Below are 20,316 nucleotides of genomic sequence, written 5' to 3' on the forward strand. Positions count from 1 at the left end.
AGGTTTCATAACTACTTGATGTGATCTAGTTTCTTCTATGGGTCAAGATTTTCAAAATGACTCTGCTCCCAGTATGGGTGCTCTTACAGAGATACAGCACTGGGCTTTAGTGCCTAAGATACTGCAGGAACAGAAGCCTCAAAATGATTTAAAATCCATGAATTTCTGGCCCCAAAGACTGATTTCAACATATACTTCAGTGTAATAAGATATCCAAGTTCATAGCCAATTTTTTAGCCAATTTTTTTTTTTCTCCAAGCACATGCTTTATTTCCCCCCCCCCTTTTTTTTTTTTTTTTTTTTTTTTTTTAATTCAACTTTAATTCAATTTGCTTTTAAAGGGATGGAAAAATGTACTCACCGTGGATGGAAAGGGTCCCATTCCTCACTGCCAGGAACTTGGCCCCATATGGAAATATTGGTGGAGAATGGAGGCTTCCATAGACATAGATGTGTGCTTTGTGATGGAAAGGGGCCTCAGAGGATCCCACCTGGAGCTCTCCTCCATCAGATATCAGAATGGAATGAGCATGCAGTTCTACAGGTCCTGGACCAGTGAATAGGAGCTTGCCACCTGAAGACAACAGAAGAGTAAAATGCAACCATTGACCTCAAAACCAGACATTATCTCATAGTCAAAGGAGCTGTAAGAGATGGGCGAAACGATGGTTTTGCAATAATGTTATGAGATTAAGGATAAAACAATATTGCTTTCTGCAGAAATCCAACTTTGCCCTGTACTTCTCCCTGTGGATTTATCTGCTCTTTACATACTCCTTTTTGTAATAAAGATCTCATTAACTCAGTCCATTTTTCACTTCTGCCAGAGGCTTTATTTCTAGGCTTGAGCAAGACCATTCAGCCTGGGCAGACATCTAAGTCTCTCCAACTCCAGTCCAAGGTAGCAATGTTCCGAAAGTCCCAGTCCTAACCTACTCACTCTCTAACTGTTAAAAAGAAATACTATTACTTAATTTGTATGTTCCTTTTCAGATTACAAACTGCTTGTGACAGGGACAGGGGAGTGGAAAACAGCTTTGGAACACAAGAATTGGCAACTTGTGTAGTTCAGTGGTTGATTTAATCCTGCATATTCTTCCAGCTGCTGTTCAAAACCAGATGCTCCCAAACACAGTCTAAGAAACTTCTCCCTGTTAGCTGGCTGCGAGATCTCCCCATCCCATGAAAGCCTCATTTTAATCGCTAATTAGAGGTTAGCTTCGCCCCAAAGCATAAGGTTTCATCTCCTTGCCAACATTTTCCTTCTACCATCTATTAGTATAACTGGATAGGTTTTGTCAGTAATATAGATCTGATCCTTCAAATCTTTTTAATACTCAGTCTCAATAACTTCTTGAGTCAATGAATTCTGTGGTCTAAGTTAAACAGTTCATGAAAAGGCATTTCCATCCATTGGTTTCAACTCAAGTCTCTTTCCAGTTCTGTCAAATGCCTCTTTTGTTCTTGCCTTGTGTGAGCTGACAACCCCACTCTATCTCAGGGTGGCTCAATCTTTGGCATCCTTTCATATTTTCTCTCCGAAGAAGGATACTGTCACTACCTTTACAGTGTGCTTGCACAGAGCGGACTCCCAGACATCTAATCGTTCTGCTTTTGGGATATGTCTTCCTAGGTCAAGCCATGCTTCCCAGGAGCTCACCTGGCAGCCTCAGAGCTCCTTACAAAGTGTCTCTGAGCCTCCCACCATTAGCAGGTTTTAATGGTGACCTTTATAACTACCGAACTGTTGGCTTTCCTCCTCCACAAGACACTATCAGTCCTTAGCCAGAAGGATTAGGGACATCAGACCTCTGCTTTAATTTCAGTATTGAGACAAAGTAGGAGGGTAAAAGTTGTAATATAGAAATCAGATTTTAAAATCCTTTGATCATTACCTCCACTTTGATGGGGTCCTCTTGCTTGCAATGATACAGGAGCTGCAGAGCACTTGTCTGCCTTTCCCACCCCGTTGCGTACACTCCTAATGAGCATATGCTGCTTATCCTGACCTCCTTATTTATTCTTGCACTGATGAGCTTTTCAACTTTGTTGAACCTAATTTCTTAGTCTCATGACAAAGCCTGTATTTGAATAAGAACTACCCCATTAAATATTTTCTTTGCAGATTTCAGTAGGTTCCAGATAAGTTAATATAGAATATGCTTAGTAGACAGAAGAGATAAACCTCACATTTTCTTGCTTATAAGCACTGGGAACCATGGGATTGCTCCCACAAACACCAGCTCCCCTATGTATAAGCTGCCTCTTTCCCTAGACATGCTTTCTATATACAAATGTATTTCTGTTAAGCTTGCTTTGCTAGAACCAGTTATGTTGTGTTTTTACAAATTATACAGAATACACACTGATAAACCAGCATGAATTTCAGCTCGTTTCACTCAAAATGACAGAAGATTTCTGACTTATTCTGAGATACGTCTGAGACTTCTAGAAAAATGAAATGTTGCTAATACAGAAATGTGCTATGCTGAAATAGGGATAATATTTGAAATGGTATTCATTTGCAGACTGAAGGGACCATTAGATCCTATCGCCTGATGGTTTGTGCACATCTTGCTATTGAAAAACTGGAGGAAGTCAAGTCGTCTGTGTTTGACTGCTGTATACCCTCCAGAAAGGCAGATAATCAATTAAGTGACTTGGGGACATCATTCTACCATTTTCTATGATCATTTTTTCCAACAGCTAATCTCCGTTACTGTTCACAATTTCTGCTATATTTCCAATCACAACTTGTCAAGGATGAGCTTTCAGACAGTGGTTGTCTTTGTGCCCTCCTGCGTTACACGGCAGAGAGGTTTGCAAAACAGCATTTTCTGCAAAAGTTTTTGCAGGTAAATGGCAATTAAACCAAATCACGGCACTCATTCAGCCTTGTTTGTAATGTGGTTTTTATGGCTCTTCCTGCAAGGAGTCATCAACATCCTCTACCACAACCTGATGTTCATTCTGAAATGAGGAACCCAGACCTCCTGATCCTTCTGCTTCTTTACCATTCTTGTTGGAGCTGCCTATATAGAGGCAAATCTGCCTTATTCCCATACTCTACATCTTGCTTCTCACATAAAAACTAAACTACCTCTTTTTGCTTCTTCATTACGCTGAGAGGTTATTTGGGCTTCCTTGGCCACATGGACTCCTGAAGCTTTCCATGACTGCAGCTTTCTCTGACGAAGTCCCTTACTTTGTAACTACAACTTTCATTCCTCCTGCCTGGCTGTCTATTCAACAATGTAAATCTGCATTTGGTTTGAATGGCATTCACAAATGTGATCAGTGATGGATCTCTTTACTTCCCGACCACGACTGATGTGCAGTGGTATCCAAGTAGACATGAAAATGATTTCATACCAACACTTTACACTTTACTTTTTGCTAGTGTATTTCATGTCTGGCATGTGATTTTGCCAGATGATCCTCAGTTAGTCATCACACTACCACATTTTACAGAATTAACTTAATCAAACATAGTTTTCTTAGAAAACGAACTAAAATTTGTCTTTTTTTCTTTATGACCTATTTTTCATAAAAATTCTATCCTTTCATTTACTGGTTTTTGTAGTTAGTAATTTACGGATTCAATCAGCCATAGCATATAACTTCATCTAGTTTTATGCTTTGACCTGTACTTGATATCAGACTAAGCAGCCAATAACTTTTCCTTTACCTATATGCGTCCTGACACAAGATCAGAACTTCTACAGCCTTCTGGAATTTCCCATGCACTCTGAAATTAATATTTGTGGACCATGGAATGCTTATACTAGCAGTTTTAAAGCTCTCAAATGAAACTGGACCTGTTGATTTAAGAATGTGTATTCCTGAAAGACACTATTTAACATTTTCTTCGGTAATAAATGGACTGATGGTCCATCTTCCTCTTGTAATATAATTTACCATCCTGTTCCTTCCCACACTGAGAACAGAAATATTTATTAAATACATTTGCCTTATAGCTGCAGTGTTAATAATTTTATCACTGCAATCTAGAAATGGAGCTATAAATCACTGCGATTTATTTTATTCCTAACAGAAAAAAGACATCTTCCCCAAGGTCTTTATTGACTTCCTATGCTCTATTCCCACTGAAATATAGTCATTTCTGTTTCCACTTCTCTTCATATGATTTTTAATGAGGATTCTAATTGCTGCTGTGCTGCACTACTAAACCAGGAAGGCTGGTAGCCAGAGTTGTCCCATCTTCTCATTGCAAAATCATACTTCTGCTGCGAACAACCTTCCCAAATCTTTTCCTAAGCTTCAGCCACATATTGCCCATCCAAAATTTTCAAGCTTTCTATAAAATAGCTTAGAAATACTAAATTCCTCCCACAAACGTTTCTACCCCTCCTCTGTGGGATGGCAGGAATGGGAGTACATCTTTGCCTGTAAAACCCCCAAGTCCTTTTCTGATTTTATCCATTTCAGTGCATCTCAAGGCAGCTGTGGGAAGATGCTCATTTCCCATAAGGGTCTGGGATTTACCTGCTTCTGCCCTGCCTCCACAAGGTTTGCTGAGCACCTTTGTGTACAAGGTGGCTTTGGCATATCAGGAGTTGTCCATCCTCATATAGAGCCTAAAAATCACTGTCTGCCTCCTCATGTCCTCTATCTCCTTTTTGTTTCCCTTCCTCTTTTTACAGTCCCCTGTTCCTTACTATTAGTCTAACTACATGTCAGTTGTTCTAAACAATTTTTCCCTTTCCGGGTGAAGATTCAGTTCTGCTGGATCAGTAAGAATTGGACCTCAAGGTGAAGGCTGTTGCCTGGCTCTTGGGTTTCTCTGTCTCTAGGTGCAATGACAACCCTAAGCACACCTGGCAATAGTGCAGCAGTTTGTGAGATCATGACCGCCAAAAGACATTTGCTGGATGAGATGCTTTGTCTTTCTCTTAGTAGCAGCAATCAGACCCCGGTATAATGATAGGAACCAAGTATCAGCTTGATTGATCAGCTACAATCAGCTACAACTAATGGTCACAACTCAATGCAGTTGTAACCTAGCTATTTGCAAAGCTTCTGAATTCTGTCCAGAATAAAGCCAAAAGACTCTTGTTCTTTGGGGAAAAAATATATATATATTATATAATATATATTATAAATATATATATATATATATTCAGCTGCTGAAGATTAAATAAGCAACAGGGGGAAGGGGAAGAAAAAAAAGAAAGAGGAAAAAGAAAGAAAGAGGAAAGGAAAGGAAAGGAAAGGAAAGGAAAGGAAAGGAAAGGAAAGGAAAGGAAAGGAAAGGAAAGGAAAGGAAAGGAAAGGAAAGGAAAGGAAAGGAAAGGAAAGGAAAGGAAAGGAAAGGAAAGGAAAGGAAAGGAAAGGAAAGGAAAGGAAAGGAAAGGAAAGGAAAGGAAAGGAAAGGAAAGGAAAGGAAAGGAAAGGAAAGGAAAGGAAGCCATTAGCAGGGATTCGTTTTGTCATTAAACAAGTCTAAGTGTAAAATAAACTGTAGACAAACTTATAAATACTTGTGTCAAAAAATTATATATGGTCCCTCTAACCCTCAGCTCTCTGTATTTCTATGCTTTTCATTGGGTCAGAATAAATATACAGCTGCTGCTTTACAAGATTGTCATCCCCTTTTTTAAAAAGAAAATAAAAGTTATGCTTCCTTCTTTTATTGCACTTGACCCCTTCTCTGAAAGCAGAAAGCAAGAATATTGCTCAACTGAGCCTTTGGCTGTGACCCTCAAATTGTTTGTTATGGCTGCGCAGGAAAGCAAAGTCCTACATATGACCTTGAGGGTGATTTTATAAAAATCAATCAACTACTGTTATGATGGCCTCCCCACCAAGCAAAATAAATACAATTAAACCCATAATCACTTCTGTACAGTAATGTGCAAATTCAATGGGTCTCTTTAGGTGGAGTGAGGGAGAGGGGGGAGAAATGTGGTGGGGCTATTTGATACTTTGTGAGAACATCAGAAGCACCATTCTTCTGAATTAACCCAGCAATTAGCCTCCACCTCTCCATCCAGAAAAAAGAAATCTTTATCTGCCTTTACCCAAAAGAAAAAAAAAAAAAGAAAAAAAAAAAAAAGGAAAGACTGGAGGCTGCCACAGAGGGGAGGAACAGACAGACCAAATAATGGGAAAAAATATATTAAAAAATATTAAATAATAATAATAAAATTATAATAAGGTAAGAGTAGTAATCCACCCTGTGAATGACTGCTACACCAGCATGTCGATTGTTTGGTGAAGATTTCTCTTCTGAATTCCTTGGTAAATGGCAGAGGGCACACTCAAAATGATAGGAAATGAACAACTAATATATTGCCCCTTTTCTTGGTCATGCAGCCCACGGAATACTGTGTTGGGTCAAACCCACAGCCCAGGTACCCAGAATATTTACCCTGGAAAAAAGTCTGTGCAATGTACTTCTGGAAAAAAAAAAAAAAAAAAAAAAAAAAAAAAAAAAAAAACTATCCAAAGAGAAATGTTTTTTGATGATTAATGTGGAAAGTTTCTCCTTGTTTCTGTGTCACAGAGATGGATTCATGCTTTCAGACATAGGAGGAGCCTTATAACCTTTCTCAAAAACTTCATTTAAAAAAAAAAATTCTTCTAATATACACATTTTCACAACGCATAAAGGAGATGTTGATTTTCTCATTATTATTTAGGCTGTGGTTTAGAGTGCTCTAGAGATTTCCTGAAGTCAGAGAGAAGCAAAGTCCCCATTCCAACGAGCACCTTTTGGTTGGAGGTTGTTATTCTATCATCATCTTTTGAGGCAACACTTCAACATTTGCAGTCACTGTAAGACCACCCTAAGAAACAGTGTATTTTTTTCTAATGAATAGCTCATAGTGGAGCTAGGATAAAAGTGACTATCACCAGATTTAATTCACAGAATCATCTAGGTCAGAAGAGACCTCCAAGATCATCGAGTCCATCCTCTGACCTAACACTAACAAGTCCTCTACTAAACCATATCCCTAAGCTCTACATCTAAACATCTTTTAAAGACCTCCAGGGAAGGCGACTCAACCACTTCCCTGGGCAGCCCATTCCCATTCCAATGACTAACAACTCTTTTGGTAAAGAAGTTTTTCCTAATATCCAACCTAAATTCTGCATCAGTGTTAAGAGGGTACCAGTGGAAAAATTGTCTTAGATGTCACTACTGAGTCCTGCCCCTACAGCTAACAGAAAACCCGTTCTCCATGGAAGAGGACCTGCTGGTTGAACGACCATCTCCACCCATCACCGTGAGGCTCCCTGCATGAGGAAGATCTGTTCTGGTTGTGCTGTGGGCACACCACGGCCGTGTATAACTAACATTCCCACAGCCTTCAGCCTGCTCTTCCCAGTTTCCTCAGTTGGGTGTTTCACATGATGAAGCCACAGAATCTCCCATGAGATGGGCTTAAGCTCACACGTTCCAGTCCTGGCAAGCATCCCTGAGCGGCAAACAGCAGGAGGCAACTGCTGGAGTATCTTTGCTGCAATGAGTGATCCTGCATAACAAGACTGCAGTGTGCTGGCAGCCCACTTCTTGCTCATTCTCCGGCTCCCAGGGTGAGGCTTTTGGGGCCTCATCGCAGGAAAAAAACAGTAAAACAAAGACCCTCCTGTGTACGGGAAGAGGAATACAGAGTTTATGAGCCTTCGATAATAATCGATTATTTCACGGACCTGTCGCCTGCACCCCGTTGACAGGCTCACATGACATTCGGATGAGCCATAAATTTGATTGCATGCTGGAACAGTGCCGAGATAGATGCAAAGGAGAAAAGAAGTTTGTTATAGTGGCTTCATCCCAAAAGCTGCCTTAACCTAAAGACCAAAATTCCCTATAGATGTTTGTCCACTTTCACGATGTGCAGGTACAGATCCCAAACTAGCTACACGTTTCCACCAGGATGCCACTAACAAGCTAAAAAGTTAAGCTTGTATTCCAGCGTTTTGTTGGAAGGAGGCCTTAATCTCTCCCTGGGCGAGGAACTGGCAGCTGCTTGAGCACTCTCAGACAGACACCGTCTCCCAAGCCAGACACGCCTGGGTTTTCTGGCTCGCTGGGCTCACAGCCATCTGTGCAGATGGCACATGATGCCTCGTAAGCTGGGCGGGCTCTTCCCCACAAGCTCAGGAGACAGGCAAAAGGAATTCAGCCCAGAACACACTGCCACAGGTAGCTCTTCCACAGAAGTCCCTCTACTTCTTCAGTCTTGTGTAGCTTCCCAGCCTCTCAGCAATTCCTTTGCTGTTTCTGCAAGGAGTGAGCTAACCTGGAGGGGAAGAGGTGTTGGACCCTCCTCGGTGTGCTTTGAAACATCCCAGCTCATCTTCTGGGATCTAATGAAGGAAGCTGCCTTGGGAAGGCATCATGGGAAACACCAGGCAGATGGTGCAATGAGCAAACAGGTCCTTAGGTTATTATTTCAAGCCTATAGGTGATGGACACCTGTTAACTCCTGCACCCTCTGCAAGGGAGGCAGTGGGAAAGGCACAGTAGCACTGTTCGGAGAGCATAATAATTACTATTATGGTCTTTCTGGGTGACCATCAGACCAGAGCGTTTCTATTTGCTATGCCCCTCCACCCACGGTTATCTCATTTCAAGCTGATTTCTGGCATTTAAATTTAAACTTTACAGGTAGGGTTCTCCTCCCAGTTTCTAGTGCAGTAGGTCAGACATTGGTCTTAGTGACAGCCTACTCCTACAGAAATCCACCCGTGATGCACAGTTTGTTAAGCCATACAAGAGGGGATACATCAAAACTAAAACCCTCACATAATCCCCCGCTACACATCATGCCTCCTCTGTAGCTCTGGGCCCATGATACAGACTTATGCTTTTGAAGGAATTTATTTGCGTTTAAAAGCTTTAAAAAGACCTGGACCTCAGTTGCCTGGTTGCAATGCCGGTGTTTCTGTACCACTTAAAAGTGTGTGAGGACAGATCTAGCAATGATGCAAAGCTGCTACCATCATCAGGGCCTGATCTGCATCCAGGGCAGATGTAGACAGACTCAGCAGCCCTTTCCATCCCATGATTAGAAGCAGCAGCTGCTTCCCCAGAAGGGACACAGCCAGAGAAAGAAGGGATGCTGCTGCCTCAGCTTTCAGCCCACTTGCCTGTGGTTTGGCGTGGCCAAGATGAGCTTCCACCGATCTGCTCATCCTGCAGTGCCTCAGAGGAGTCTCAGGAGCTATCGAAAAGGTGGAAAATCAATTTCATCGGCAAGCAAGAGCCCTGGGAGTCTGGTATACATGCTGTAATCCCATCCTAAACAGAACGGGAAAAAGAGACCTGCAGCCCATGCCCAAACAAAAAACAGGGTTTAGAGCTTGGGGAAGAACCAAAAAACATCCAATTGCTACAGATTCTGGGCATTAAAATCCTTCTTCTGGGAATGTCCAGGTCTGTGACTTGAAGTGTAATGCATAACACTGGATTCCTGCTAAAATTATACTAACAAACTAAAGAACTGATGCCTTTTTTGTTTTTTTTTCCTATCAAAACAGCAGGGACTTTAAGGTTATGGGAACAGATTCCTTGCAGGCTTGGTACACCTCACAGTAACAACACAGAAAAATATCACAGCAACAGGGAGAAATAGGGCTGACTATTCTTCCTTTTAAACCTCAATTAAAAAATACATTGGATGAAATTTCCCATTAGCTGGTACTATTTGTACATCCCATGTTCTTTCTTTAATTAAAAAACATGCTTATTGCAATACTGCCAGAATCGCTTTTACGGTATTTTAATTGTAATGTCTCTGTCTGATTAAAAAAAGAAAATATGAACTAGAAACTGCCTGCAAAAAGTATCACTATGCATATCCCAAATGCGTTGAGCAAAATGGCATAGAAAACACCACAGCGCAAACATTTTTCTAACTGTGGCTACTTATAAGGGATTTTAAAATAGAGTGAGGACAGGAAAACAGAGGAAAAAGCTTTTTCTGTCTTTCAGTGAATTCACACCCAGTCTTTATCAGCGGTGACTGAAGCACCACTTATTTGACAAGTAGTTATGCAGATGTATCAGCTAATATTCGATGCTCTTTGCTAATAGCATCAAAGCCTAGGAAAAAGTCAAGGAAAATCAATATTTAGGTTTCTTTCCTCCCCAGGTCTACATGCAGGACCCATTCTAGCCACATCCTGATTTTAGTGCGGCTTCCAAGAGATCCAAGATATTGTTGGATAAGCATTGATTTTGGGACATGGGTTCAAGATCAGAAAACAACTGACAATGGCATGTGTATCTTTAGGGTTTTCCAGTTCCTTTTTGTTTATTTGTTTTGTGTGTGTGTGTGTGTGTGTGTGTTTGTGGAATCTCGTAGCTTGAAGAGAAGCCCAGATTACCCATGGCATGTTGGAGGCTGGGTGTACATAATATATCACCGGTTTTTAGAGTTGGAAATCTCACATGAGGGGGTCAGAGCTTTCTCAAAACCTCAGCATGGAGTCTGACTGCTAAGATGCAGCAATGCCTACAACTGGTAAAGGACACACGGGATCATTGTGACAAGTAATATGGGCGCTTTTCTATAAGAGGGACCAAAATAATCTTCCCTCTTATGCCTGAAAGGGTGGCTATCTCAAAGTTGCCAATGCAAAGCAAATGGACAGTTGAATGCCTTCAGCCCCACCAGAGTTATACCAGCAATGTCACCCCAAAACTCACACCCAAGGTACCCCCAGAAGGAGGACAGGCAGCATTTTCAGTCTCTGGACTACCCTTGGGGCTGTTCTACACAGTACTAAAAATTCAGATAAAGGCAATAGCACATGTCTGAGGTATCAGCCCGTCACAGACAAAGGAGTTACTCCAGCATAAGCTCTGTGTAAAGGAAATTTCCATCTGTCCTGGGTTATCATAAATATTACCATACTTGTGATGTCGGGATCAAAAAATATATAAATAACTGCAATCTGCTGAATTTACAGAGTTATCTACAATCTGTCTATCTTTTATCTCTTCCCCAATCAGTATTGTCTGAGCAGTTCCATCATCTGGTTATTAAACTTTCCACTGCCAATAACCACGTGTTCATGCTCCACTCGTCAAGGGGGAGGCAGAAGCTGGTGAGCCCTCATGGCAGTAGGCAGGACTCAGCTGCCTAATCTTATTTCACTATTGCTTTGGCCTCCGGATCTTCTGTCCAGACAGCCTGGTCACCACCAGAACCACCACATGCATCCGTCTGTATGCTAATGCAGCCAAAGCAGGGTCGCCTTAAGGATGCACGTGCAGCTGACATGCTTCTTATAATAATCTTTAAACAATTTCTACAATGTTGAAATCATCATGAGGAGACCCCACACAGGCTGTGTTCAAAATCCTCAGGGTGTCTTAAAAAAGGGAGAAATTTCATGAAATGTGCCTATGTGTTGGGTTTATTTAATACGGGACCTGGGCAATAGAGTACAACAGTGTCTTTGCAGAGGAGCAGACTCAGTAGCATTACAGGCATTTTCCTCCATAATATCTGTTAAATTTTCAGCTTGTGAGCGCACAGATGCTGAGTCAAGAAAGCCAAAGGGAGCAGAGCTACAATTTTAATCCCATTCTCCAGCTCCAACTAAGAAAAACGCTTCAGCTCATGCTTCAATCAAAGTGTGCATCTATACCCGCCTGCAGGTTTGGGGTTTATTGTCATGCCCGTCTTGCAGCTGGGGAAACTTGGCAATTATTTGACAAGTTCAGAGACTTGACAGTTGCTACTCTAAGGGAATCACCTAACTGAGACTCATCTTCAGACAGGTATCTATAATACCTAAGATGAGCAGGTCTTTGCTAAAGTATGTTTCTCTCTATCAATATAGGAGCCTAAACAACTCCCCTGAGCTGTGCAACTTAAAGAAAGGTAAGGAAAAGGGGAGATGACTCCCATCCAATCTCACACCAGAGCAGACCTCAGCACATCCTGACTCCAAATCTAACCAAGACTACACAGCTAGAGGCACCCATGTCAGTGCAGGGAAGAGGCAGCAAGTAAACTTCAGCAAAAAGAATAAGTTCAGATAAAAAATGACCAAGTAGGTTTCTGCTTCCAGAATGCTTCATCCTATGTTTGGCATGTAGCAATACTGAAATAATAGCATTTGGAAAATTTGAATGCTGCTTTCCTACCTGAATCTACGTTCCAAAGCTTTTGGGAAAACATGATAAAGGGGAGAAATGATTTGAAATCAGAGAAGCTGAAAGCATAAAGATAGTCCTTCAGACTTCACTAAATTTGATAAAACCACCATTTGCTTCACAAGTCCTGGCTGATAGATTATATCTGCCTTTGAGTAGGCCCAAAGGGGCCTCTACTACCAGATTGTGCCCCCCTTCTTCACAAATACAGAGGATGAGCCCCCAGATCCCCATCTAGATTTGCAGCCAAAAGTTTCAGAAAACTGGGGCTCAGTCTTATCTCCTCCCTTGCACCTCATAATCACACTGGGGTTATGAAGCACCTTGCAATGCTTAGCTTTATGATTTTCAGTGGGGGGAGAGGGAAGAAAATCATACTAAAGTGTTTTTTTTATTACAAGTTCTTGCTAGATTTTTTCTTTTAAGCAGGAATGATGTTTGATGTAGTAGTTCTTAAAAATCTAGACTGACAAGGTTCAAATTTCTTTGGAAATGTTCACACAATAGGGACAAACTTGCAAAGTTTTATCTGCATAGAACAGATGTTAAATGTTAAGATTCAATGTTAAAATATAACTGTTAGATGCATATTTTTCATCATCATCTTAATGAAAAACAAGTACCTTTAACACCCTTTCAGTATAAAATAATTTTTATCAACAGAAAAGATCCAGGTCCTTAAACCTATAGAAAATTCTTCTCATTTTTTTCTTCTCAGTTTCAGCATAATCTTACACATGAGCTGAACTTTGAGTAAGCAATTGAACCAGAACAACTCATTCACTTAAATACCAAATGTGCCCGGCACTCTTCATGATCAGGGCCTAATTTCCAGGAATGAACATTTCTGGCACTGAATGCCAAGTTATTTCAATTCATACTTTGATACTCCCAGAGATGCATGTCCTGATACTTTTTCTGGGGCTACCTCAAGGTACACAAACCCTGCAGACCCAGCGTTCCCCCCACGCTCATACTTGGTTATTCACTTTCCACCAGTTGTGCTCTAGGATCTTGTATTATTTATTACATTCTGTAGCTGTGCCCTGCAATTCTGTACCATCATTAATTTTGTAAAGGCTTTCGCAATACGCTCGCCTCAAAGATGCCAAACAAAACAGAGCTGATTATTGTTATCAGCACTGCCATTATCACTGAATGCCACTCAGGATAGCAGCACTTTCGGTAGCTGGGGGGGAACGAAAAGAAAAATAAATAAATAAATAAATAGCCTTCCTAGTCATATTGTCATTATGCCTCAAACAGCATAAACAATGCCTTTTGCATACATAATAATTAAATGCTTCCCCATCGCCATCCCTTGGCATCCACCAAAAGCAGGCCAAGGCGGCTGCCCAGCCTGGCATCTCCAGAGCTGGGCAAGGGCCGGGGGGCTCACGGCCCTGTGAAACTCCACGCCTGGAGGGAAGAGGAGCGCTGAACCCCCCTTTCTGCAGACCTTGGAGATGCAGCAGGTTGAGTGTGGCCGTGGTAGTCCCCAGCAGCAGGGTCCGACCTTCTTCTATCGTGACACTATCGCCATCTCGCGGCGGGTGGCCAGCAGGCCAGCTGGAGTCCTCGGCCCAGCGGCCACAAAAGCGGAGGGCGAGCTGGAAAAAAGAAGAAGGGGAGATGGTCAAAACTGTCCCCTCCCTTGAATGTCAGCTCCACGTGAAGCGTAGCACTGATTAACTTGAAAACAGCAGGCAAATAGTTTGACTCGTGATGAGCAATGGAGAAATTATGTGTACCCGTGGCAGGCTGTGATTCCTCCTCACCTCTAAACTTTAAGCGTGCACCTTGCAGCAAAGGTTTGGCTGATTTCTTAAGGAACACGTATATATTTTTATGTGGGCTTATATGCACGTGTGGACATAGGCAGTGATAAAACATCACACGAGCTATCAAGAACAGCTTCAACTGATCTGAGGGGAGTGGGGGGGAACCAGACATGGAAATATTTGTGGTCCTCACTGGGTTGTGCTAATCTGAAACAGCAGTGGAAAGGATGACTGCCATACAAAGGCAAAATGTTGTTCCTTCATTTTCAGTCAGAGCACAAATATCCATTAAAAGCTTTTGCTTGGTAGATGAGGTTTCGGTGAGTCGATACTGGTGGTGCTATGACAGTCACTCTCCCAACTGTGCTATTGTCAGTTTTAGTTTTGTGCACCTGATGGTTTGTACACCACCTCTCATAGCACCTAAAGCAGCCAGATAAGGATTATACAGTGGCTACTGTCTTAATTATTCACACTAGGGATGCCTGTTGGTCCCCAAGCTAAAAGACAGAACCAGTTTATGTCCATCCTCTCTGTAGGGTATGGATGCCAGCGTTTTCTATCCTCTGTCCCATTCTGTGATTTCCCTGCAAAGGGATTTACTTGATTCGGTCTAGAGTGAAGCCTGGGACAAAGTTAATGTGCATGCAGTGAAAACATCTGGAAAGCTAAGTGCCCGGCGTCAGAGGGAGTGAGCCACTTCATCACTGCAGAAGCGCAGATAAGCCTTTGCATCTGTGTGCAACAGTTGCAGAGAGGACAATGAACATCTCTTTTCTCTATACTTGCTAAGTGTTATAGGACAAGATTCATCTCTATCACCAGCAAACATATATTTGTGTATTTCAGAGATTTGTGGCAAACTTCCCAGCTGAAAGAATAGAAAGGTTTTTTCACTGTCTTTCTAAACAGGCTGTGGATTACCCTTCACAGGCAGTGTTCTGAACCAGATTATATACAGTATACACGAGTATACAATAGACCCACTGAAAAAAATGAAGAGCTAGTTAAAATTATTTTTTATCTCAGAGCAGGGGACAGAGGAGGGAACAGTTCATGGAAAGGCACGCATTTCCCAGATACCCTGCTTATCAAGCCAACTGTAGCACGAAATTGCAGATGCCATAAATTCCTGTCTGGCACAACCTCAGCCAACTCTGCTAGCAAAGCACTGCACTGCATGATACAGTTGTGAAACAGTGAGATTCAGCTGAACATTTTGCTGAGAACATTTCTCAAATGGCTTGAAGTCATTCTGACATCACTCTAACCCTCTCAAGAAGCTCCCAATTAATGCTAATGTTAAGAAAAATAAACTCCTCTTCTGAATATCATTATATATATATATATATATAAACAGTTCCCCTTACTTACTAGAAAACATTCTAGCTCTTCGTTTAAGGTTCTGTCTGTATAACATCAGTGTTTAAGTTACTCTGTTATTCTTGCTAGGTTTTTGGTGTCACCTCTTGGAAAACTGTGTATCCATCCAGTTTTACCAATACCTCCTGGCATAAAAGCTAAGAACTATCAACCTTCTCAGGACTGTAACTCAGAAAATGTATAAATATACTGAAAATAAGTATTTTAATTGTTTAGATAATATATATGTCCACAGTAAGAAGCAGTCCCTACACCATCAACCTACACAAAGATAAACACATGGAATTCTATTGCTGAAAAGCAAGTTTACTATCCAGGACTGACTACATAGAGGCAAAACAAAAAATAATGGTAACAATTTAACTGAGGTCATCAAAATCTGTCTTTCTACCAGGTCCCTAAAAAAGTTCTCCATTGAGAAGATGCCTGGCTTAGTCTGCTGCCATGCACATCACCTGTATTTGCATCTTTCATGGGATTTCTAATACGTATTTGCTTGTATTTAAAATATATATAGTAGACAGATGAACATCAACTTATAACACAGGATCAAGAGCAATTTATAATCAATCATACCATTCTTGTATTACTGGAGAGGGTACAGATCTAAAGAATCTGTCTGAAGAGAGAAAAGGGGTTTTGGTCAAGGCACTTAAAATTACCAAAGCACTAAAGAAGATGTAGAGGTGCTAGTGGGAAAGCAGCTCTGTAGTAACTAAGGAAAGACATCTGACTGATGGATGAAAACGAGACAGCAGAAGATTTTACTTGGTGACATTTCTTTTGCAGTCCTACATATTATCAAAGACAAAACAAAACAAAAAAGGCATATCCTATACGATCTGTGAGAGAAAAAGCATGGTCTAGTGCAAAACTAGTGAAATGGCCAACTGTGTTAAATAACAAGTACAGCTTGCCCAGACCTCGTGGATCCTATATGATTACCCTCTCTGTTTTCTGGGAGAAAAACACAGTACAACGTCCAGCTATATGGGTCTTTTTAAGCCCGTGGTTAAGCTATAACTGCTCTTGTTAAGCCATAGTGGTTATGTCCAGTTCCTATTAAGCAGCCCATGGTAAAATGACACAAACCAATGCACACACAAACTAATTGTCAAGAAAGGTGGGCAACAGACTCACAGCTCTAGAGGTCTATGTTCTCATCTGACCCCAATAGTTTCCATCCATGGGATCTCAGAGAACCTTTTCAGTTGTGGTGCCTGTCTCATCCAGCTGCACAGTCAGTATGGGACAGACTATAACCCACATGCACAGGGGGCTTTGCTGCTCTGCAAGCTGAGCACGCTTTCATGACTGCCAGGACAGACTGACTCACCTGAGAGTCCAAAGACAAAACAGTGAGACAGCATCTCATCTCTGGAAGGCCATGTCTTAAACATCTCCATCATGCAGAGACTCCAGCTCCTGTCCTTCTGCTCACAGCAGAGCAGGATAAGAACACCCCTCTCCCAATTAGACTTTTCATAAATGTAAGACTCTTTCCTTTTCCTTTTTTTTTTTCACCTGCTTGGCACACAGCACTCAACCTATGGACTTATTTAAACACTTCTACATAAGACTGAAGAGCAGCAGCAGCTGTGAGGACCAGGGTCATGACTGAGCACCCATCCCAGGGTTTAGGAGACTGCAACATCTGTGCATCCACTAAACACTTAAACTGAACAGCAAACCTTTTGCAGGACGTTGCCTCACATCTGCCATCCATAGGAAACCCACTCTGGCAATGTGGGTTCTTCACTTTGTGGAAATTCTTCACGTTTTGAACCCAGTGCAGCAGCTGACTGGGAACCCAGTGCAGCAGCTGCTTAGTAGGGAACCAAGCCTGTAAAATAACTCCCTCCCCATTAAAGCTACAAAAAGAAGCTTATGTAAAGATAAAATAATGTTTAAAAGCATACAATAAAAGATGCACAAGCTCCTTGCAGTTCAGCACATTATCCCCTTCCTCCCTCCTGCACCTTCTTTTTCCATTTTCAGGCAAATTTCTTTCCACTTTCTGTTCTTAGCTGCTGCTGCTGCTGTCAGGCAGCCTGGGGTTGCCTGTGCGTCTGCCACTGGGAACACAAGCTCTCAGCACCAGTTTCTCAGCTTCTGCCTGTGACTACCAGGGCCCAAAAACAGCAGCAGCAACTGCAACCAATGAATAAATAACAGCAATAGGCTTGCATTCCCACACAGGCTGGCAAACAAGCTGCAAAGGGAAGGGATTATAAATCACCATTCCTTCAATTTTCGGCCTAAATTTTTGTAAATTACAATCGCTCCGCTAGCATAACGCATTACCTGGTGATTTTTAACTCCCCTCCATCAAAACACAAGGTATTTTGAGGTGTTAGAAAGACAAGAAAGTCCTGTTTAGACACAGCATAGCTCATCTGATCCCACTTTGCAGTGACTTCCTAATTTGCTTGGCTAGGTGGGGTTTTACTGGAGTACAGTCCCAGTAAGAGGACTGTTAGCAGCTGTTACAGACACAAGACCAGAGCCTGCATCCTCTGATCAAAAAAAGGCTGAAATCTTAAAACCAAACCAAGAAGCAACGGTTGATCTACAGCACAGATTTTACTTGCTGCTGTGCTCCACGCTCTCTTTTCCTGGCCTCAGCCCAGGATTACCTGAGACATGGCCGTGGAGAGAAACCCAAAGTCAGGCAGGTTTCCCCACCAACCCCACCTTCAGCAGCCAGCTTCCTCCTTGCCCCCAGGCACATCCACATCACCTGCACTTTCACCAGAGAGAATCCCCAGGTTGCTTCCTGTGATCTCCAGCAGGAAGAAGGTGAACCATCGAGTCCGTCGCCCTCATCCCTCCTGGTGTGCCTGGCCATGAACAAGCAAAGGTTTTGAATGTGAAGAGATTGACACACACAAGACAGCCTTTTCCTTGGTGCTGACAGATTGCCATTTAACCAGCAAGTATGGAGAGCAAGCGTTGCTGTCCTCAGTCACCACGGAGAGACAAGGTTAACATTTTAAGTGATGGAGTAGCACGCTGTAGACCCAAGACTCCACACCACGTTCGAAACCCCTTTAATTTCAGTGATGGATACAGGGAGCTCACTTTCCAGGCTGTGAACTCTTGACAGCTCCTCAGTTTAATACATCAGGAAAAGATTTACACCCCCACACAACCCCCATCCACCTGAAGGAAAGAAAAACATATATTTGGAGGAGACAAAAGAGGAAGGGAGGTATTTTATTACCCTAGATGTCTTTTACAAGGGAAGTATTTTCAGCCATCTGCTCTAATTATTCCTCCTGTATTGGCCACCATCTCCATGCAACAATAGGAATAATTATCTCCTCAAGGGCAAAAATAATAAAAGAAATATTTACAGAAACAAACAAAAGTTGATTATTTTTAGCTCCTAGGGAAAAAAGCAACAACAAGCTACTTCTTAATGAAGGAGCAATTAGGAAGGTGGGGAGAACGTTTATAATTAAAACAGACAAATTGGTGGAGGCTCCTCCCTCCCACACGCTTGAAAAAGATGCAAATGTGTGTTATTTGCTACAGTCAGTGGAGTTTGTGCACTGCCCAATTCCCCAATAAGTAGAACCTGTCTCTTGGCACAATTCCCTGCCTCTCCTGCTTTTAGGACATCTAACCCTATGCTGAATTAACTGAAAAACGTTCACCACTTCTGCAGTCATAGGATTTCAGCTGGTGTAGCTAGGTCTTCCTTTGCACAGCCTGTGTCCCTGAGACAAGGATGCTCTTTCATCCCACTGTTACAAGAAGTGTCCTGAATGCACTACAGCACTCAGCATGAAAATGTCCTTTTGTTGATATAAATCAAAACCAAAAGATGACTTATTGCAATCTTGGTTTCAGTCCTGGCAGCATACAAGGAGTTTGCTAAAGGAGAGAATGAAGGCATATATACAGCTTCATGGGAAAGAGGGATTAGGGCCATCCCAGAGAACAGTAAGAAAACACACACTTGCTATCAGCAGCTCGGTACAACACCTTATCTTGAAAATTTATGTATTCAGACATCCACACCAAAATGAGGAGAAATTATTGACTGTGCTATGAAATCAAAGAATGGCCAAACTCAAGCTGTTCAAGGCTAATAATGAATGTAGAAGTTCCCAAGGCTTCTCCAAGCATTTCTAGGGTGGAGGGTACCATTTAATCCTCATTACAAAACCTGCCACCTGACAGAGAAGAACCACTAACCAGTACACTGTGAACCTTCCTCTACTGCAGGCAATTCACCTCCTGTTCCAAAAATGGCCAATTTTCACTATGGAAAAGCAAACAAGACAGAGATTAACAATTACCAGTTTTTGCAGGGGATCTCTCAGCCAATTGAAACAATTTCAGAGAATCTGCCTCCAAACATTTACATAGCCTACAAGTTTCTTTGGAAATCAGAGCTTAATCTGTCTGATGGATCATACAATGGGATTGGCAATCTCTTAAAGGTATTTGATTCACGTGCACTTAATTAGGGTCCGCCAGCTTTGCCATTGCATGTCACATTTTCAAGGAGGTTTCTAAGCTGGAAGTGAGGGAGCAGAAGGAAATGGAAGGAGCACTTCTGGAGAAGCTTGCTATGGGTATCCACTTCAAAAAGTTTTTTTGCAAAAACATCATGTTCACCTCTTTCGTTTCTATTTCTTTAAAAATAGTTCAATTCGGAAAGTCCTTTGAAAGAACTTGATAAAAAGGAGAGCATGTTTTGACTTCTCTAGTTTCTCCTATCCTTCCATCAGAGAAAGGCAGCCTCCTGGATCCCAGTAATTTTTGAGCATCTGACCCTGAGAAATTCCTCTCCCAGTTCAGTTCCATGATGTGATTCCTGAAAACAGCGTGGTCTGACCACTGACGTACTTCTTCCCCAAGGGCTTGCATTAAGACAGCCCCTGATGCCAGTTCAGCAATGAGTAATAGGGTGGTAGTTTTTAGATGTTGGTAAAAACTGCCTTTGCAAAACAGTGAAGAATTTTACAAAAACCCAGAGGGATGAAAGGAAGTTCCTCTCTA

The 20,316-nt window shown here is 41.9% G+C and overlaps 1 protein-coding gene across 1 annotated transcript in view; it reads right to left on the reverse strand.

Annotated features, from left to right (window-relative positions):
- The window catches only part of PKHD1 (PKHD1 ciliary IPT domain containing fibrocystin/polyductin), a 255,473-nt gene that overhangs the window by 156,727 nt on the left and 78,430 nt on the right, over nt 1–20,316 (reverse strand). Inside the window, exons 37-38 of the mRNA XM_084515709.1 lie at nt 13,599–13,749; nt 362–574 (exon numbers count right to left, since the gene is read on the reverse strand). Coding sequence (XP_084371835.1) covers nt 362–574; nt 13,599–13,749 — 364 coding nt within the window. The remainder of the gene's footprint in view (nt 1–361; nt 575–13,598; nt 13,750–20,316) is intronic.

The sequence above is a fragment of the Aythya ferina genome (genome assembly GCF_964211825.1).
Source record: "Aythya ferina genome assembly, chromosome: 3".
NCBI lineage: Eukaryota > Metazoa > Chordata > Aves > Anseriformes > Anatidae > Aythya > Aythya ferina.